Source organism: Aquila chrysaetos, chromosome 16 (assembly GCF_900496995.4).
Source record: "Aquila chrysaetos chrysaetos chromosome 16, bAquChr1.4, whole genome shotgun sequence".
NCBI lineage: Eukaryota > Metazoa > Chordata > Aves > Accipitriformes > Accipitridae > Aquila > Aquila chrysaetos.
In genome coordinates, this window is record NC_044019.1 from 28,463,710 (window position 1) to 28,479,997 (window position 16,288).

Here is a 16,288-nt window from a genome sequence, read left to right on the forward strand (position 1 = left end):
AACCACAGCGACCGATGCAGGTTCCTGTGGTAAGGTTTAATTAAGGCAGCCCCCTCCCCAGTTGCTCGTTACAGCCTATGTTTCAGGAAGAATTTGCCCCAGTAGCGTCCTTTTAGCTGCAGGTCATAGGGGCTGAGGTACTTGCGCATCCCCAGCATGTTGGCGGTGACGATGCGTTCGAAGGTCCAGGGATTTTGGTTGTTGAGCCTCTTCTCCTCCTCCTTCTGCCGCATCTGCTCGAGGCCGTCGCGGCTGATGGGGACGGCGGGGAAAGGCAATTTCCTGGCCACCTGGGTGAGGAAGGGTTTCACCTCCTCAAACTCGCAGCGCCCGCCTACCTCCACCACCAGCCGCCCGCTCTTCACCGCTGTCACGTAGTGGTCGATGGGGCCCTTGCCGCCCCCCATGCGATGCCCCAGGCTCTTCCGTGTCACCGGCTTATAGGGGGCCGGCACGCGCCAGATGGCAAACATGGTCTTGGGGTCCATGCTGCGGCCGATGGTCAGGCGGATCATCTCAAAGTGGCCCCAGTGAAGGTACCCACCCCCCAAGGCCTGTGGGGGGAAGGATGAGGCACCTCAGGGACCGAGCGCTGGCCGAGCGAGGGGGACAGAGGTTTCCCTGTCCTGCCCTGCGCTGGCAGCCATCCCCTCGCACCCTTCACATGTGGGTTTTTTTTTGGGGGGGAGGGGCGCCACCTCACTGAGGACATCTCAAAGCTGCCTTTCCAATTTAAGCTCGATATTATGTCTTTTATCCCCTTGCTAGGGAAACCGCAGCCCTTCCTGACGGAGGTGGCTCAATCAATCCAGCTTTTCGGAGCAGGTTTGGCAGCGGTCCCCTCCGGTCACTGGTTTGTTCGGAGGGCTCAGCGCCAGACGGTGGACCAGCAGTGAGGGGTCTCCAGCCCGGGGGGTGCCCGCTCCTGCACCCTCCCCACCTCCTGCCCAAACGCAGCCCCCCGGTTCCTCTGGGCTTCCCCCTCACCACACCCCCCCACCACCACCACCCAGCTCTGACCAGGGAGGAGAGCAGGCCCCCCCCCCCCCCGTCCCGCTCACCAGAATCCCGTACTGCCCCTGGGTGAAGTCGGTGGCCTCCCGGGACGGGCCGCGGATGTCACGCAGCCGCCGGGGCTCTCGCCTGACCTTGGGCACCGCCGGGACCTTGTCCATGAACTTCAGCTTCGTCCTCTCCGGGAAGGTGATACCTGCCGGGGGGGGGACACAGGCCTGTGAAGGTCACCGGCCCCAGGACCCCCCGGTGCAGGGCGGGGGGGGGGGGGGGTACAGGTGGCAGCAGACCGGGGAGGGGGGTTTCTCCCCATCTATCCCCCTTACCGCTGTAGTCTGGAGGCAGCACGTACTTCTTGAGGCCCGCCCGGGGAACGGTGACACCGCCGGGACCTGGGGGACAGAACGGAGACTCAGAACGGGGTCTGATGCACCGGGATGGCGGGGGCGGGGGGTTCGGGAGCGGCCCCGCTTCCCGGGAGCGTCTTCGGCAGCGTTGGGACGGACACAACACCCCCCCTCCGGATCCCAACATCCCCCCTCCGCATCCCAACATCCCCCCACGGCCACCACAACCGACCCGGGAGTCCCGGACCCCAACGCCTCCCGGTTAATACGGGAGGTGACCCGGGTGTCCCGTTGCCAGAGCCTCCCCTCTCCGGCTCGTCCCCCCGCCGGGCTGGGGACGGACACACACACGCTCCTCCCCGACCACCACCCAAGGCAGCCAGCGGTCCCTCGGAGCGCTGCCCGGGCTCGCCTCACCTCCTCCGGCCGGCAGCGGCCGCGGGAGCCGCCATCGCCACATCGCCGCCCGGCCGGAAGTGCCTGTCGGGCGCCGCCATAAGATCCGCCCTATGGGAACAGCCCGGCGGGGAACACTTCCGGTAAAGAGGTCCTTCCCCTCCGGTGCCCCCGGGAAACACGGAGGGGAACTTTAGTTCCGGGTGGGGCGGACCCCCCCCCCCCACTTCGCCGTGTCTTTCCACGGCGTCGCCCCCGCTCCACTCCCACGGTAGCGGGCAGGGGTCCCCGCCGGGCAGGACCCCCCCTTGTCCCCCTGATGCGGGATGTTTGTCTGAGTACAATGGCGCTGCTGTTTCTTTGCCCGATCGTTCGCTGATCGGTGGTGGTGGGGGGGGTCTGTATGTTGCAAAATGTGCGAGAAATCGCTTTTGGGTGGCTTTGCAGTTTCTGGGCCATCCCGGACGAGCCCCCACTGAAGAAGACAAGGACTTTAGCCCTCTTAGGTAACTTAGCTTAGAAGTATCCGTACGAATTATGTCAAAATGTAAGCACAGATAATAGAAGCGCTAACGAGCATTCTTTAGGATAAGATGCATCAAACATGCAGAAGATCACACTGCGCAGAATCATCCGAGAAGGGTCAAGTAGCGGACAAGTGAGGAAGACTATGGAAGACCACCAGAGGACTCCTGAAGACCACCAGAGACCTTCAATGCACCTGCCGTAAAGGACATTTGAATATGCTAATAGTTTCCCGGAAAACTAATGAATATGTATAACATTTCTCAGAAATCTAGAGACTATGTATGTAGAATGTATACTTAACCTGCACAATTAGGCCTGACAGCGTGCACGATAGGTGGAGCGATTGCCAGGTGGAGCGATCGCCCGTGTACCCAGCGCTGCAATAAAGAATGCCTGCTTTCTAAAACTCCAAAATCGAGTCTTAAAGAGTTTCTTCGACCGGCTTTTTCAGTATCACCCCTACCTCGGTGTCCCATCGAGGCTCCCATGTCCCTCCCAGAGCTTGCCCCAGCCCTCTCCCCAAGGCCTGGTCCCCATTGAGGGGGTCCTGGGGTCCTGCGTCCCCCCGCCGAGAGGTGGAGGGGCCACCGCCACCACAGACAGACACAGACGGACGGACAGACAGACAGAGCTGCGCTGCAAATGGCTCTTTATTGCCGCCACGGTGGGCCCGGCGGGGCCAAGCGTCCCTCGGCGACATCAGTAGAGGCTGAAGACAGCCTGGATGTGCTCCCCGTTCCACGGCTTGTAGGTGCCGACCCCTGCGGCGGAGGGAGAGGCGTGAGGCTGGGGTATCACGACCCCCCCCCCCCACGGCTCCTTTTGCCCCCCACCTTGGGCTACCCACCTTCTTGGAGGGCATCCGCGCCGCTGAGGAACTTCCAGTAGGTCTTGTCGTCCGGGTTGGCGGCCAGCCCGTGGATGGAGACCACCATGGGGCCCCAGGACGTCTGCTCCGTCTGGAAGCTGCCGGAGAAGCGGGTGGGCTCGGTGCGGGGACGCCCCCCGCTCTCCCCCACCTGGCTCCTCTGGCTCTTACCTAAAGATGTCGGGTTTCTTCGCCGCCGCCGCCTGCAGCACCTTGAGCAGCGTGGAGCCGACCGGGACCTGCACCGAGGTGGTGTACCTGAAGTGCCTTCCCTGCAGCTCGTTGACGATGGAGTAGTGCACCGTGATGGCGGCTACCGGGAGGGCAGAGGGGCAGGGTGGGCAGCCGGCACAGTGCCACGGGGCACAGGGCGGCAGCGTCACCCCCGTGGGGTCTGGCGGGGGGGGGGGGGGAGCTCCTGGAGGGAGAAGCCATACCTGTGGGAACCGCGGTCGTACCCAGCTTTGGGGACAGGGACGGCTGTCGGGTCGGGGACGCGCCGGCGCTGGCGGCGCAGTCCAGGCTGGCCGCATCCAGGTACGACATGCCCACGAGGGCAGGCAGGACCTGGGCGATGGCCGTGGGCTGGCGGTAGTCATGGCTGTACACCACGGAGAAAGCCTGGGCGCAATCCCACTCCCGCGGCAAGTAAAACTTGCTCGTGGCCCCCAGCACCTGCGGAGGAGGCAGGAGGCGGCGTGAGCGGCTCCGGGAGCGGGACCGGGCGGCTGCGGTGCCGCAGCCCTCCCCGTACCTGCAGGGCCAGCCCCATACTGTAGATATTCCCGATCGTGCCACCCTCTTTCTCCTGCTCGTCGAGGAAGCCGTTGGTCACCACCCACAGTGCCTCCTGGAGCAGTTCCTGCACGTCGTAGAGGTCCGTCCGGCCGTACGCGCACGCCATCGCCATCGCCGCCACGGCACGGGTGTCTGCGAGATCACGGCGTCACCGCCAAGCCGCCGGGAGCGGGGGCTTTGTGAGCTGAGGGGACGGCGGTGTCCCTTACCCACAGAGAGGTGGCTCTCGGGTGTCAGCACCCGCTTGGCCAGGATCACGGATGCCCCTTGGTAGCCACCTACTTCTGCCAGGCACAGGGCCAGGGCGTCCAGGCTGACGCTGTACAGGGTGGTCTTCGGGACGCCCTCCAAGTCTGCAAAGCAAAATGTGGCGAGCTGACGGGGGGACCGGGGCACGGGGAGGGAGGTGCCTCCATCCCGGGCACCCCGGGCCATCCCTCCCGTCCCGGCGTACCCAGGCTGGCCATCTCCTCGTCCGTTTTCTCCTGCAGGACTTGGAGCAGGTTGATGGTCTGCCCTAGGGCATGGACGTGCCGGGGGTTCTGGCAGGAGGAGAAGAGGGCGAGCACGTACAGAGCCACCTCTCCCGAAGTCATGTCTGCGGGGACGAGAGAGCAGCCGGGGCGTGCTGGGGGGCCAGGACCTGGCACTCCGGCCCCCGGCTGGGGTGGAGAGAACCGGCCGTGCCAAGCCTGCGGTACCGGCTCTGCCGGGACCAGCTGCCGTGGCAGGGGTGCACCCCCAGCCCCTCCGTACCTTTCTGGGCTCTCTTCACGGCCTCCAGCTGTATCTGCTGGAGCAGCCACTTGTTGGTCTCAGTGCCGGTGGCCCCGACCAGGTTCATGGCCAGCAGGACGCTGGGGTTCGGCAGCTCGTCCGCCTTGACGGACTCCTCCAGGCGCTGCAGCATCTCGGAGACCAGCTCCTTCGGGGCGGCTGGAAGGAGAGGGGCCGGGCACCCCACTGGCACTCGCGGCGGGAGGTCGCTGGGGATCCCGCGTCCCCCTCCACGCGGTCCCTCGCAGGGTCACTGGTCTCTCCGGTGCCTCCGTGGGAGGGGTGGCACTCACCGCAGCCGTGGGCGGCCGTGCCGCCCACCAGGGCCAGTAGGACCCCGATGCCGAAAGCCACGCCGAGCATCCTCTTGTCCTCGGGGCGAGCGGGTCCACTCAGACCGTCAGAGTCCCGCGAGCACTCGTCTCTCCGGATGTCCTCCATGCTTTTAGCTGCTTCCGCTGCCCTTCTCCGGTCACCCGCCTTCCCACAACCGCCCCGGCACTGCCAAGCACCGCCGGCTTATCTGTGTGCCCAAGGGTGTCAAACGGAGTTGGGACGGTCACGGCTGCGAGGGCAGTGATTTTCCATTTGAAATCGCAAGGGACCAGTTATACCAGTTGAACGTCCACGAGTCCGCGGGGCCGGACGGGATTCGTCCCAGGGCACCGAAGGAGCTGGCGGGTGTCACAGCAGGATCCCCCCTCAATCATCTACCCAAGGTCCTGGGCGCCCGGGGACGTTCCTGCTGGCTGGAAGCTCGCCAGCCCTATCCCGATTTACAAGAAGAGCTTGCACTTTCCGGGAAACTACAGCCCTGTTAGTCTAACCTCAGTACCTGGAAAAATGATGGAGAAGGTCATCCTGGGTGCTATTGGAAAGCATTTAAAGGACAACGCCATCACCAGGCATGGCCAGCATGGGTTGACAAAGGGAAAGTCCCGTCTAACTGATTTGATATCCTGCTACGATGAGGTCACCCGCCGCGTGGATGTCGGAAAGGCAGTGGATGTTGTTTTCCCGGATTTGTGAGGCTTTTGATCCTGTCCCTCACAGTGTCCTTCTGGACAAGGCGTCCAGCTGCGAGATGAGCAGGTACAGGGTGCGCTGGGTGAAGAACTGGCTGGACAGAGCTCAAAGGGGTGTAGGGAGTGGGGCTACATCTGGCTGGAGACCAGTCACTGCAGTTGATGCCAAACTGGGAGGTGCTGGTGACTCTCTCGAGGGACAAGCGCCCTGCAGAGGGATCTGGCTGGATGGGAGCTTTGGGCAATTGTCAACAGCAGCAAATTTAACAAGAGCAAATGCCGGATTCTGCCACTGGGACGGAGTGCACCAGTGGGGACCTTCCTTACCGGCGTGGGTGGCCACGGTTACACAGCAGCTCTGCCTCCAGCACCGCGCCATGGGCAGGGGCAGCCGTGGGGCGAGCAGGACACGGGGGCTCGGGGGACAGGACAGCTCCGGGTCCACCGACCAGGTCGTCTTCTGCCCCAGGCTGCTCACCACGGGGTGCTGAGCGGTGCCCACCCCTGCGGGGCCCGTGGGCTACAGGGGTGTCACGGGCTCCCAAGGGTCCGGGCAGTGCCGGGACCAGCCCTGCCTGTCTCGGTGTGCCCACCATCACCCTTTGCCCTCCCTGCTGCCCCACGCCAGAGCCCGGAGGCAGCTGGGATGGGGAGGGCGGGTTGGGGGGTGCCTGGGCGAGCCATGTGTCCCCTTTTTCCAGCACAGCCCAAGGGACGAGCCATGTGTCCCCTCTTCCCAGCACAGCTTGAGGGACAGGGGCCGGTTCCTTTCTGTGCCTCAGTTTCCCCAGAGGCTCTGCAGTGGGAGGGTGCCCCAAGGACACGCTCGTCACCCTGCGTGCAGGGACCAGCCTGCTTTTGGGGCGAGGAAGGCAGCACATGGCCAGAGATTGACCCCCACCTTCTCCATCACCCCCCACCCACCCACCCCAGGCAGGGACAGGGACCGAGGCTGGGACAGGGACCAGGACCGGGGGAAGGAGCAGGGCTGGAGCAAGAGTAAGGATAAGGACAAGGACGAGGACAGGGAGACAAGGACGAGGACAGGGACAGGGACCCAGGGCCCTTGGTTTGCCCCTGGGAGGAGGAGAACTCTGCGGAGACGAGCCGCAGGTGGGTGCGAGGGGCTGGGCGCGGGGCTGCAGGGACCACCCGGCTTCCCATTGGGAGAGCCGCACCTCAGCCCAGGTGTAAAAGCCATCAGTGGGGGCTGTCCCTCCTCTTCCTCCTCCGTCGCCATGAAGGTTCTCGGGAGTGGGTGGTTTGTGCTCTTTCTTGCAGCTGCAGCCCGGGCGCAGGATGCCCTTGGTAAGGGGCTGTTTGGGGGGGAGTCCTGCTGGGTCTGGCTGCCCTCCCTGGGGAGGGGGGAACGGGCAGTGCCCCCCCCCCCCGGCTGGGCTGTTGGGTGCCCTGGGCATGGCTGTTTGCTGCGGGGTGGTGGGTATGGGTGATGCCTGGCTGCCAGCGGGAGAGGACCACGGTCTCCTCTCCACCCCAGGCAGGTCTGTAGGTCAGGCTGCCTCGAGCACCAGGTTTGGGGCTGGGAGGTCGACTCTGGAGTGAGGGAGGCCCTGGGGTGGGTCCTGCAGCTCCCCCCATCTCCCCGTGGGGACCCTCCAGGAACATCAGGGCCACATCGGTGCCCTGGGGTGACTCTACAAAGCAGCTCAGCCCCTGGGGCTACCTCCTTCCATGTCCTCCCTAAGGCTGAAATGCTAAAACGGGGGAACTTGAGGGGACATCTGTGCTGGGGGCTTGCCTGGCTTGCTCCCCCGGGAACCTGGGGGTCCTCAGCGAGCTGGTTCAGCCCTCCTTCTCCTCGCCCCGCCACAGTCTCCGTTACGTGTGGCCACGCGTGGCTCGCCGTGGTGGTGCCGGCTGGATTCCTAGGGAGCCGCGTGGCCAGTGGGGAGCTGACGCTGGGATCCGGCTGTGGGGTGACCACCGCTGATGGGGACGGGTACTGGCTGAAGCACCTGCTGGTGGGCTGCGGGACCACCCTGGAGGTGAGGAGCCAGGGGTGGCCACGTGTCCCCGATGGAGGTGCTGCGGCAGCGTGGTCCTCCTCGGGGCGGGTGGAGGATGGAAGGGGAGGGGGACCACGTCCCACAGGGGAGGGACGGCGTCAGGGCATCCTTCGATGACCTGAAACCTGGTTCTCGCCGTGGGCCGGGAAGCTTTCTGCGTGCTGGGGACAGGGAGGGGACACCCGCCCTGAGCCGGGCGACGCGTCCTCCAGCCCCGCGTCTGCTCCTTCGCCCAGCTCCTCCCGGACAGCATCCACTACAGCAACGTCCTCCACTACCGCCCCTTGGCCGGGGGTCCCGTGGCTCGTGCCAGACCCTTCTCCCTCCCCGTGGACTGTTACTACCCCAGGTAAGCAGGGAGCCCCACGGGGCTGGGGTCCGGCTGAGCCCCGTGTGCCCGCGCTCCCTGGGCTGTTACCCGCGACGGGACCCCTCGGTGCTGGGTCCGCCGGCCCATCCCGGGCAGGGAGGGTGCGGGGGGGGGTGCCTGCCCGTGGGGCACACGGCAGGTAGGGGTGCAGGGAGCCTGTCACCCTGCTCGAGGATGCTCTGTGGTGCAGGACGGGCAGCGTTTCATCAGGGGCCATCCAGCCCACCTGGGTCCCCTTCGGTTCCACCGTCGCTCACCGGAGACGCTTACGTTTCGCCCTGGATGTGTATGACAGTGAGTGGGGGAGCCCCAGACCCCTTTATTCCCCTTTGTGGGGGGGACCCCCCCCCCACCTGGCCGGGGCCCTGGGGCAATGCTCGGGGTAGCCACAGCCACGTGCCTTCCAGGTACCTGGTCCTCCCGCCTGCACCAGCCCACCTATTCCCTGGGGGAACTGATCAACATCGAGGCGTCGCTGAGCACCGACCCCCGCCTGTCCTTGAGGGTCTTCGTGGACGAGTGCGTGGCCAGCCCGAGCACGGCGGCGTGGCTGGAGTACAAGGTCATCGCTGACAACGGGTGAGCATGGGGCTGGGCGCGGGGTGGCGGCTGGCTGCTGCCCCAAATTGATGCTCGCCCTCCTTGCCAGGACTCTGCGGGCGGTGGCGGAGCCTGGCTGGCCCTGGGGGGGGGGGTGGCAGCCCCCGTCTCACCCCGTTTCCCATCCCGGCAGGTGCCTGCTGGATGGGCAGCTTGGTCGCTCCCGCTTCCTACCCCAGCGCGGAGACCGCTTCCTCCGCTTCCAGCTGGATACCTTCCTCTTCCCAAATGCCTCCGGCAGCCAGGTCTGTGCCAGCGGGGTCTTGGGGTGCGGGGTGACCCCGCGCTGACGGGTGGGTGAGGGGGCGGCTGGGGGTGATCGGTGGAGAGCCACGGGGCGGCTCAAGCGGTGCGGCAGGAGGATGCTTGTCCCTGCAGATCTACCTCCGCTGTCGCCTGAAGGCTGTGGCAGAGGGAGCTGGCAGCACCTCCGGCAAAGCCTGTTCCTACGACCCCGTGGCAGCCGCCTGGCATTCCCACGATGGGGCCAACTGCTCGTGCTGCGGCTCTCCGGCCGGCTGCGGGGGCCGGCGGCGGCGCCGGCTGACTGGCAGCGGAGGTAAGAGAACCCCCTCGGTGGGATCCACGAGCCCTACGGGGGGGCTGCCTGTGCCCAGCGGTGCCTGATGGGCTTCTCCTTGCAGGGCTCCTGGGGGAAGCCAGCGTCCGTCTCGGTCCCCTGGGGCTGCTCTCGGTTCTGCCCAGCTCGTCCCCGGCCCCCACGGGGCTCCCCACGGCGCCGGAGCCCAGCCCAGCACCGTCTCGCCGCCCCTCAGTCCCCGTGGTACGGGGGGAGAAGAAGGACTTGGGTGAGTGCGAGCTGCCCCACGGTGTTGGGGGGTGGCTGGGGTGACCCCGCCATCCCCCTCACCCTGCTGTCTCACCCCGCAGGGCTGGCTGTCCCTGTCCCCGGCACCGTGCTGGCCATGGTGGCCATGTGCTCCATCCTCACCGCCATGGGCATAGCCGGCTGCTACTGTTCGCTGCGGCGTCACCGGAGTGGGCACGGGGTGGGTGACCCCGAGGCAGCCCTGGGGGAGTCCCATGCTGTGGCCATGGCCCCCACCACAGCCGGCGGTGCTGAGGCCACCCCCGAGAATTCCCTTGCTCCTGCAGACCCTGCCATTGTGTGAGCCTCCTCGTTTTAGAAATAAATTTGTAGCAGAAAGGCTGTGCCAGGTCAGCGTTGGGAGGGGGCTCCGGAGACCGCGTACTCCCCTGGGTGCTTGGGGTGAGTGGGTGGGGGGGATGTGACATGTCCCCAGTGCCTCTGTGTACCCCAAAAGGTCCCACTGGCCTCTCTGGGGTGCTCCCTGGCAAGCATGGCTCCTGTGCCACAACTCCCTGGGAACCAGCCAGCTCGGGGGGGGGGGGCAGAGCGCCGGTACCCCCTCTGCCCACGCGGTGGGCAGAAAGCATCCGTCTCCGACATAGGGACGCCAGCGTGGCGAGCCAGTGCCGCTCTGCACCACGACCTACAGCCCCCTCCCCGGCACGGCTGCAGCCCCCCTCCCCTGGCGATGCTCTGCTGGGAGCCGGGGCAGTTTGCGGAGAAGCGGGGGGCAAGAGCGGAGCTGCTGGAGGAGGGGGGGGGTTTAGCGTCCTGCGTGGGAATTCACAGGCACCTCGGCTCCTGGCCTTAGGCTGCCGGGGTGGGGGAGATGGGTTGAAGGGGTCTCGCTGCTCTCCCGCTTCCCAAAGCTGCTCAGCCATGGGGGGGGGGGGGGGTGTGCAAGTCCCTGGGTAGGGGGGACACGGCTCAGAGGGTCCTTGCGCCGCTTTCCTACGTGGCGAGAGGCTGCGGAAGGCGGCCGGGAGAAGCAAGCCGTGACTGCCGGTGGTCTGTGCCGCGGTCCCCGCCGAGCCGTGCGGATTCTCGCCCTCTCGGCCGCTTCCCCGCGTGGGCAGTGCCAGGCGCAGCGTGATGGTGCGTAGGGCGGTATCGCGTGGCCCCCTTCATCCACAGGGCTTTAATTATTTACTGACTTTGGGTTTGTGGGGTTTTTTCCTTTTTTTTTTTTTTTTTTTTTTTCCCCTCTCCTACCTGGAGTTCTTGGGTGGACACCCTGAAACTGTGGGCCAGCACCCTGGGTGTGAAGCCACCACAATAGAAAGTAGCTGGCAGCAGGGTGGGGTGGGGGGGGGGGGACACACACATGATGATGACAGGATCTACTTGGGGATCCCCTCTGCTTGTCACCTCCTGCAGCCAGGGAGCAGGGACCTTCCCGGGGCACAGCCAGGCTGATGCGCAGCCTGGAACCATCCCTGCGTGGGGCAGGGGTGCCGAGGAGCTCTGGTCCCCATGACCTGGGGGGGGGGGACCCTGCCTGGGCAGTACCCAGCCCTATGCCCTGGCTGTGTGGGGCAGGGGCCAGCCCCCCCTGACTCCCCAGGGAGGAGGCATTTCATGCCTAATGGCCCTTGATGGATCTTTCTTCCAGGAACTCGCTGCAGAGAGCTTTTTAATTTTAATTTCTTTTTTTTTTTTTTTTTTTCCCCTCTTCTCTTTCTGAGCTCCTGTAAACACAGCCTTGTGCTGGGGCTTGGGGGCTGCGAGCAGGGTGGGGGGCAGCTCTTGCAGGGCTTAGCTCAGCCAGGAGGTGTCAGGGATGGGGATGCAGCTAGTGGGGGGGGGGGAGGCTTTTTGGGCAGCCTTGCTCCCTCTGCATCCAGCTTTCCTTATCTCCCTCTGCACCCTGCTTTCCTTATCTTTCTTTTTGCCCTGGGCATGCTGTGGGTTGGGGTCTGAGCATCTTTCCCTGGGGGGCCACGATGCCCTGGACCCCTTCCCTGAATTGGGGGGGGGGGGGGGCAACACTGAGCAGCCCCCCCCCTGCCCCATGCAGCTGGGGTGCCCCACTTTCCTCTCCCCACTGGGGTTGTACCCACAGCTGGGGTGGTTTTGGGGGGGGGGGGCTGCCTCCCTTCCCCCCCCACCCCCTTCCCCAAATCCTCCCTCTGCTCCCTGTCCCTCGACCACCAGCAAGCATGTGGGGCCGGAGGGTGGGGGTCCACCCGTGGGTGGTGGTGTCACGGGTGGGCTGGGCGGTGGCCCGGGGATGCTGCAACTTCTGACATCATTCGCGTTGCACCAATGGATGCTGGGGGGGGGGGGGGGGGCGGTCCTGGTTGGGGACTGGGCTGCTCCGGAGCCGGAGGGGGGGTTGGGGGTGTTCGTGGGGGGGGGTCCCCACTGCCTCCATGCAGGGGATGGGGAGCCTGCGGCTGGGCAGCCGGGCGGTGATGTACACGGCCGAGACCCTGCCCAAGGGCAAGAACCGAGTGATGGGGGTGAGTCGGGGGGGGTAGGGGGTGGCTTTGAGGGAGGGGGGAGGACTGGCACCCCTGGAGAATCCCCCCCCCCCTACCCCGTCCCCGGGGGTTTCTGCTCCTCCTGCTGATGCTGTGGCCCCAGGGTGGCTCGGGGACTGGGGGACCCCCATCCCCAGGGTGGTGGTTGGGGGGTGGGGTGAGTTACCCCCACTCTCACCCTACCCCATCCTATAGACCATCCAGATCATGACCGGCTTCATGCACATCGGTTTCGGGATCGTCCTGACGACGCTCACCAACGTCTACACCTCCGTCTTCGTCATCGGCGAGATCCCCTTCCTGGGCGGCGTGTCTGTGCGTAACGTGGGGCCGAGGTGCCCACCGGGGTCCCGGGGACAAGGGGTTCCGCTTCAGCGGCTGATAAAACTCAAGGACTGACATTACACAAAGCGGGGGGGAATCCCCGTACCCCTGAGAGCTGTGGGGGCATGCCCCCGGGTAGCTCGTTAATGCTGGGTGGGTGTTTAGTGCCCCGTGGGTTTGGGGGGCTCGGGGTGACCTTGGCGGAGGCTGACTGTCCCCCTCTCTCCCGGCACAGTTCATCATCTCGGGCTGCCTTTCCATCGGGGCGGAGAAGAGCCCCACGGAGTGTGCGGTGAGTGTCCCCGGGGATCCTGCTGCTGCTCCGTGTGCTGGAGGGGGGGGGGCAGGCGGGCAGGAGCAGCTCGACCCCGGCCAAAACCCGCTGGGGAAAAACCACCTTTGAAGGTTGCTCCAGGGTTATTTCTGGAAACAAGCAGAGGGAAAGAGGAAAGAAAAAAAAAAAAATATAAAAAAACCAAACAAAAACCCCAAAGGCAGCCTGAGCTGTTACCTGCAGCCGGTCCCTCCAGGCTCAGCCAGGCGGTGCTGCAGAGCCGTGGCGGTGGGTGTCCTCACGGGCTTTGGGGTCTGACGCCTGCCCCAAAGCCTCTCTGTGCCCGCAGGTAAAGGGCAGCCAGACCATGAACATCATCAGTGCCATCTTCGCTCTGCTGGGCATCATCGCCTTCATCGTAGACCTCAACCTGAACGGGCTCTACCGCTCCAGCTTCAACTACTACAACTATCTCGTCCTGGTAAGTGGGGGCACGGCTGGCCCCCCCCAACCCCCTTTTTGGAGCAGCGGTGCCCAGGGCTTGCTGAGCCTGCCCAGACACGGCTAAGCCTTTTGGGAACCTCCCCTGTCGCCTTCTCCATCCCCCCTGGATGCTGCCCGAGCCCTTCCTGGGGAGGTGGGGGGGGCTTTTGCCAGGCTTTTCTGCGGGGTTCAGCCCCATCACCGTTGGGGAGCGGGGACCGGGGAGCCCCTGGCTGGCAGCACCCCGACCGCGGGGCCGTCTCTGCCAGCATGGTGCCATGCACCTGACCTATTTTAGGCTGATACCTTGGGAGATGACTCACACCCTAGAAGTACCCGTTTCTTTCCGCAAGCCGTAAAAGCGGCGAGGCGGAGGGCTCCGAGTGAGACCTTGGCGTCCGGGGAACTGGGGCTGCAGTGCTTAGGGTTGGTGGGAGATGGAGGAGGGGAGTCCCAAAATGTGGGGTGGGGTCTGCCCTGTGGGGCTGAGCCCAGGTTTCTTCCTCCTGGGCGCTGCTGATGGGGTTTTCTCTATCCTGGAGCTCGCAGGGAACGGGATTTCTGTCGTGCTGCTCATCTTCACCATCCTGGAGTTCTGCATCGCCGTGGCCACTGCCAATTTCTGGTGCCGGGCCACCCGTCTCAGCTCCAACGAGGTAGGGCACGGGGGGTGGGGGGCAAAGGGCAGCAGGGGAGAGCCCTGGCCAGACCCCCAGCGCTGTCGTCCCCCCTCCTTCTCTTCCCCCAGGCCATGCTGATCGTGCCCAGCACCACGCAGGTGGACCTGGCCGTGCCGCTGGCTGACGTGCCCCAGCCGCCCAGCTACAGCGAGGTGATCTACGACCCCAAAGAGCAGCCCAGCTAGAAGCGGAGCTGGGGCCGGGCCGGCTCCCAGGAGCAGCGTCCGACCCCTGCCTGCGTGACAGACCTCCTCCTGCCGCCGCCGGTGCCTCCCCCCGCCAACCCCTCCTCGGGAAAGCATGTCACCCCTGTCCCCGGGGAGCACCCCGGCACCTCCGCCTCGCCGCACCGAGCGCTGCTCCAGGCATGGGGGGGCACTGGGGGGCAAAGGAGAGGCTGGGGCCCCTGCAGACCCCACGGGGCGGTGGGTGCTGAGGGGCTACCCTGAGCCTTGTTCTCCCCCAGAAGCAGCAGCTCTTGGGTTTCTTTGCAGTTGGCTGCCCCCGAAGTCTAGCGAAGTCGGTGGGGGGTTGTGCCTCCATGCTCCCAAAACTCCCCAGCCGGCTCCCAGAGCTATGGCATCCTCCTCCTGCGGTGCTGCAGGCTGGGACCCCCCCCCCCCCCCCCTCCAAAAGCCAGTAAGCACCCTGAATTTCCCCTTTCCCTGCCCCTCTCCTGCCCCTGCGCTAGGTCTCAAAGAGGGGCTCTTTGCCTGCTGACTGCTTTGGAGAAGGGACTTCTCGGGGTTGGGGGAGCATCTTGGGGTGTTTCTGCCCATAAATGCCCAGTTGGTTGCTGGGGTTCATTCATGTCGGGGTTCAGGACCTCCTTGAGGTCTGGTGGCCACGTAGCAGGCAGTTTATAGAGACCCCGATGTATGCTGCGAGCCATGTGGGTAGCCAGACCATCTACCTTGGCTCGTACCCCGTTGGCTTTATTTTATCATTAAAATAAATGCTCTGTCCGGGCCTGTGTCTCCTTCTTTTGGGGATTTCTCAGCATGGGAGCTGCAAGTCTTCCCCACAGAGCTGCTGTCCGTCAGGCAAGGGGCTCATCGTGCCGGCTTCAGGGGTCTCCTGTGCCCATCACCCTCATCTGGTCCCGCTGGAGATGGCGAGATGCCATGGTCCCCTGGTACCTACTCCTCTGCTAAGGAAAACTGCCACCCTAAATCCGCCCCCCCCCCCCCCTTATATACATAGCAGCATGGCTCACTATATTTAGTGCTGCTGGAGCAGCTGTTCAGCCAGCGGCAATGATGGTGATGGCAGCAGCTCTGGGTTTTTACACCAGCGGAGGATCTGCCCCTGGGCTGGGGCTGCTCCTTGGGGTGACACCGGTGGCATGTGCACCCTGTTCCCACGAGGCTGCAAATGTGGCTGGGCGATCCCCTGTGATGGGAACGGAGCTGAGGGACCTGGTGAGTGCTTCCAAATCTCACCTGTGCTGCAGTCCCTCAAAAATCACCCATCTTGGGGGCAGGAACGGAGACCAAAGGGCTCTTGGCCCATTTTTAACCAGCAGAGAGGGTTGTTGGCTCCTGACGAGCTCGTTACTGACTTCCATCCTTAAGCACCCTGCGGTGCTGGGGATGCTTGAGAACCTAATGAGGAGTAAGGGTGGTGGTGAGCATCTGGCATGGCGTGTCAGTGGAGGCAGGTTATTTAAGGAGCAGCCTGAGCTTATAAAGAGCTTGGGCTGGAGGTGAGGATGGAGAGCCTGGTGCTGATTTTCAGAGGGGTGGGAGCACTCTAGTGAGTTGTTGATGCTCTAAGCAGGGGGGGATGTCTGTCTGTGCTTGCTCCCTGGGGCATCCCCCTCACTCTTTGGGGACAGCGTCTGTCCTCAAACCTTGCCTCCAGCCCCAGAGCAAGGTCAGGGAGCGCCTGTTTGAACCATCTCCTTAGTTTTGGCTTGAGTTAAATGTTTTCTTTCTTGTTTTAACAGCTGCCCCCCACCCTGACAATGCTCATGCTGCTCAGCCAAAGCCTCATGGATTATTCACTTGCTGTCAGTTATTTCTGTTCCCAGCTCTGAAAAAATAATGAGCCAGTTCAGTAGGAAAAGCCCCAGAGATTGGGGGAGCGGGATGAACAGGCTTTCTCTGCTCACCCCGCTTTCATAGCCCATTATGGCTCTGGCTCCTCACATGTGGCTCTGGAGCCTCCTGTACCTCCTTTCCCACAGCAACTGGGGAGGTTCTCCAGCCCCAGGGGGTCTACTGCAAAGCCCTGACACCCCCCCCCCCCCCCAACCGGGCTGGCAGGTCCCTCTCTCTTTGCCCGGTATGGTGGTTCCCTCCTTGCTCATCCTCTACCAGCATCAGGCTGTTTTTTTCCCCGGAGCATCCCACTGCCACATGCCGAGCCGCTGCTGGGTCGGGGCCAGCCCCTTGCTGCCGTTGCCAACTGCAAAATGCCCCTTCCCGTGAAATCGGGCATTAGCACGGCGATAACCTGCA

At 64.6% G+C, this 16,288-nt stretch overlaps 4 protein-coding genes across 7 annotated transcripts; 2 read left to right on the forward strand and 2 right to left on the reverse strand.

Moving 5' to 3' along the window:
- Positions 1 to 21: 21 nt before the first annotated feature.
- On the reverse strand, positions 22 to 1,873 carry MRPL16 (mitochondrial ribosomal protein L16). The gene is given in 5 exon segments (XM_030039457.2): positions 22 to 554; positions 1,062 to 1,210; positions 1,341 to 1,406; positions 1,779 to 1,828; positions 1,830 to 1,873. Coding segments are annotated over 5 exon segments (780 nt in total). The 5' UTR covers positions 1,859 to 1,873; the 3' UTR covers positions 22 to 68.
- A 1,044-nt stretch (positions 1,874 to 2,917) lies between these two features.
- On the reverse strand, positions 2,918 to 5,444 carry CBLIF (cobalamin binding intrinsic factor). Of its 2 annotated transcripts, XM_030039456.2 has the most exons (10): positions 5,343 to 5,444; positions 5,022 to 5,251; positions 4,708 to 4,887; positions 4,406 to 4,549; positions 4,161 to 4,304; positions 3,908 to 4,083; positions 3,591 to 3,828; positions 3,325 to 3,466; positions 3,133 to 3,251; positions 2,918 to 3,046 (listed from the first exon to the last, which is right to left on the reverse strand). In XM_030039456.2, the coding sequence occupies exons 2-10, from the start codon at positions 5,167 to 5,169 to the stop codon at positions 2,985 to 2,987; spliced, it is 1,353 nt and encodes a 450-aa protein (XP_029895316.1). In that variant the 5' UTR covers positions 5,170 to 5,251; positions 5,343 to 5,444; the 3' UTR covers positions 2,918 to 2,984. The 2 variants fall into 2 exon arrangements, 1 of the variants encoding a protein (XP_029895316.1); XR_003926962.2 differs by having other exon boundaries at positions 3,325 to 3,476; positions 3,600 to 3,828; positions 5,022 to 5,443.
- A 585-nt stretch (positions 5,445 to 6,029) lies between these two features.
- LOC115351618 (zona pellucida sperm-binding protein 3-like) lies at positions 6,030 to 9,921 on the forward strand. Its single transcript, XM_030038537.1, has 9 exons — positions 6,030 to 6,084; positions 7,587 to 7,759; positions 8,017 to 8,129; positions 8,341 to 8,444; positions 8,558 to 8,729; positions 8,884 to 8,995; positions 9,129 to 9,309; positions 9,395 to 9,559; positions 9,642 to 9,921. Exons 1-9 carry the CDS (start codon positions 6,030 to 6,032, stop codon positions 9,881 to 9,883), a joined length of 1,317 nt encoding a protein of 438 aa, XP_029894397.1. The 3' UTR covers positions 9,884 to 9,921.
- Positions 9,922 to 11,916: 1,995 nt separating this feature from the next.
- LOC115352211 (membrane-spanning 4-domains subfamily A member 15-like) lies at positions 11,917 to 14,791 on the forward strand. 3 transcript variants are annotated; one of them, XM_030040018.2, is made up of 7 exons: positions 11,917 to 12,044; positions 12,261 to 12,380; positions 12,625 to 12,681; positions 13,013 to 13,144; positions 13,445 to 13,572; positions 13,696 to 13,802; positions 13,895 to 14,791. In XM_030040018.2, exons 1-7 carry the CDS (start codon positions 11,955 to 11,957, stop codon positions 13,948 to 13,950), a joined length of 690 nt encoding a protein of 229 aa, XP_029895878.1. In that variant the 5' UTR covers positions 11,917 to 11,954; the 3' UTR covers positions 13,951 to 14,791. The 3 variants fall into 3 exon arrangements, with proteins under 3 accessions (XP_029895878.1, XP_029895879.1, XP_029895881.1); XM_030040019.2 differs by lacking the exon at positions 13,445 to 13,572 and having other exon boundaries at positions 13,689 to 13,802; XM_030040021.2 differs by lacking the exon at positions 13,445 to 13,572.
- Positions 14,792 to 16,288: the final 1,497 nt, after the last annotated feature.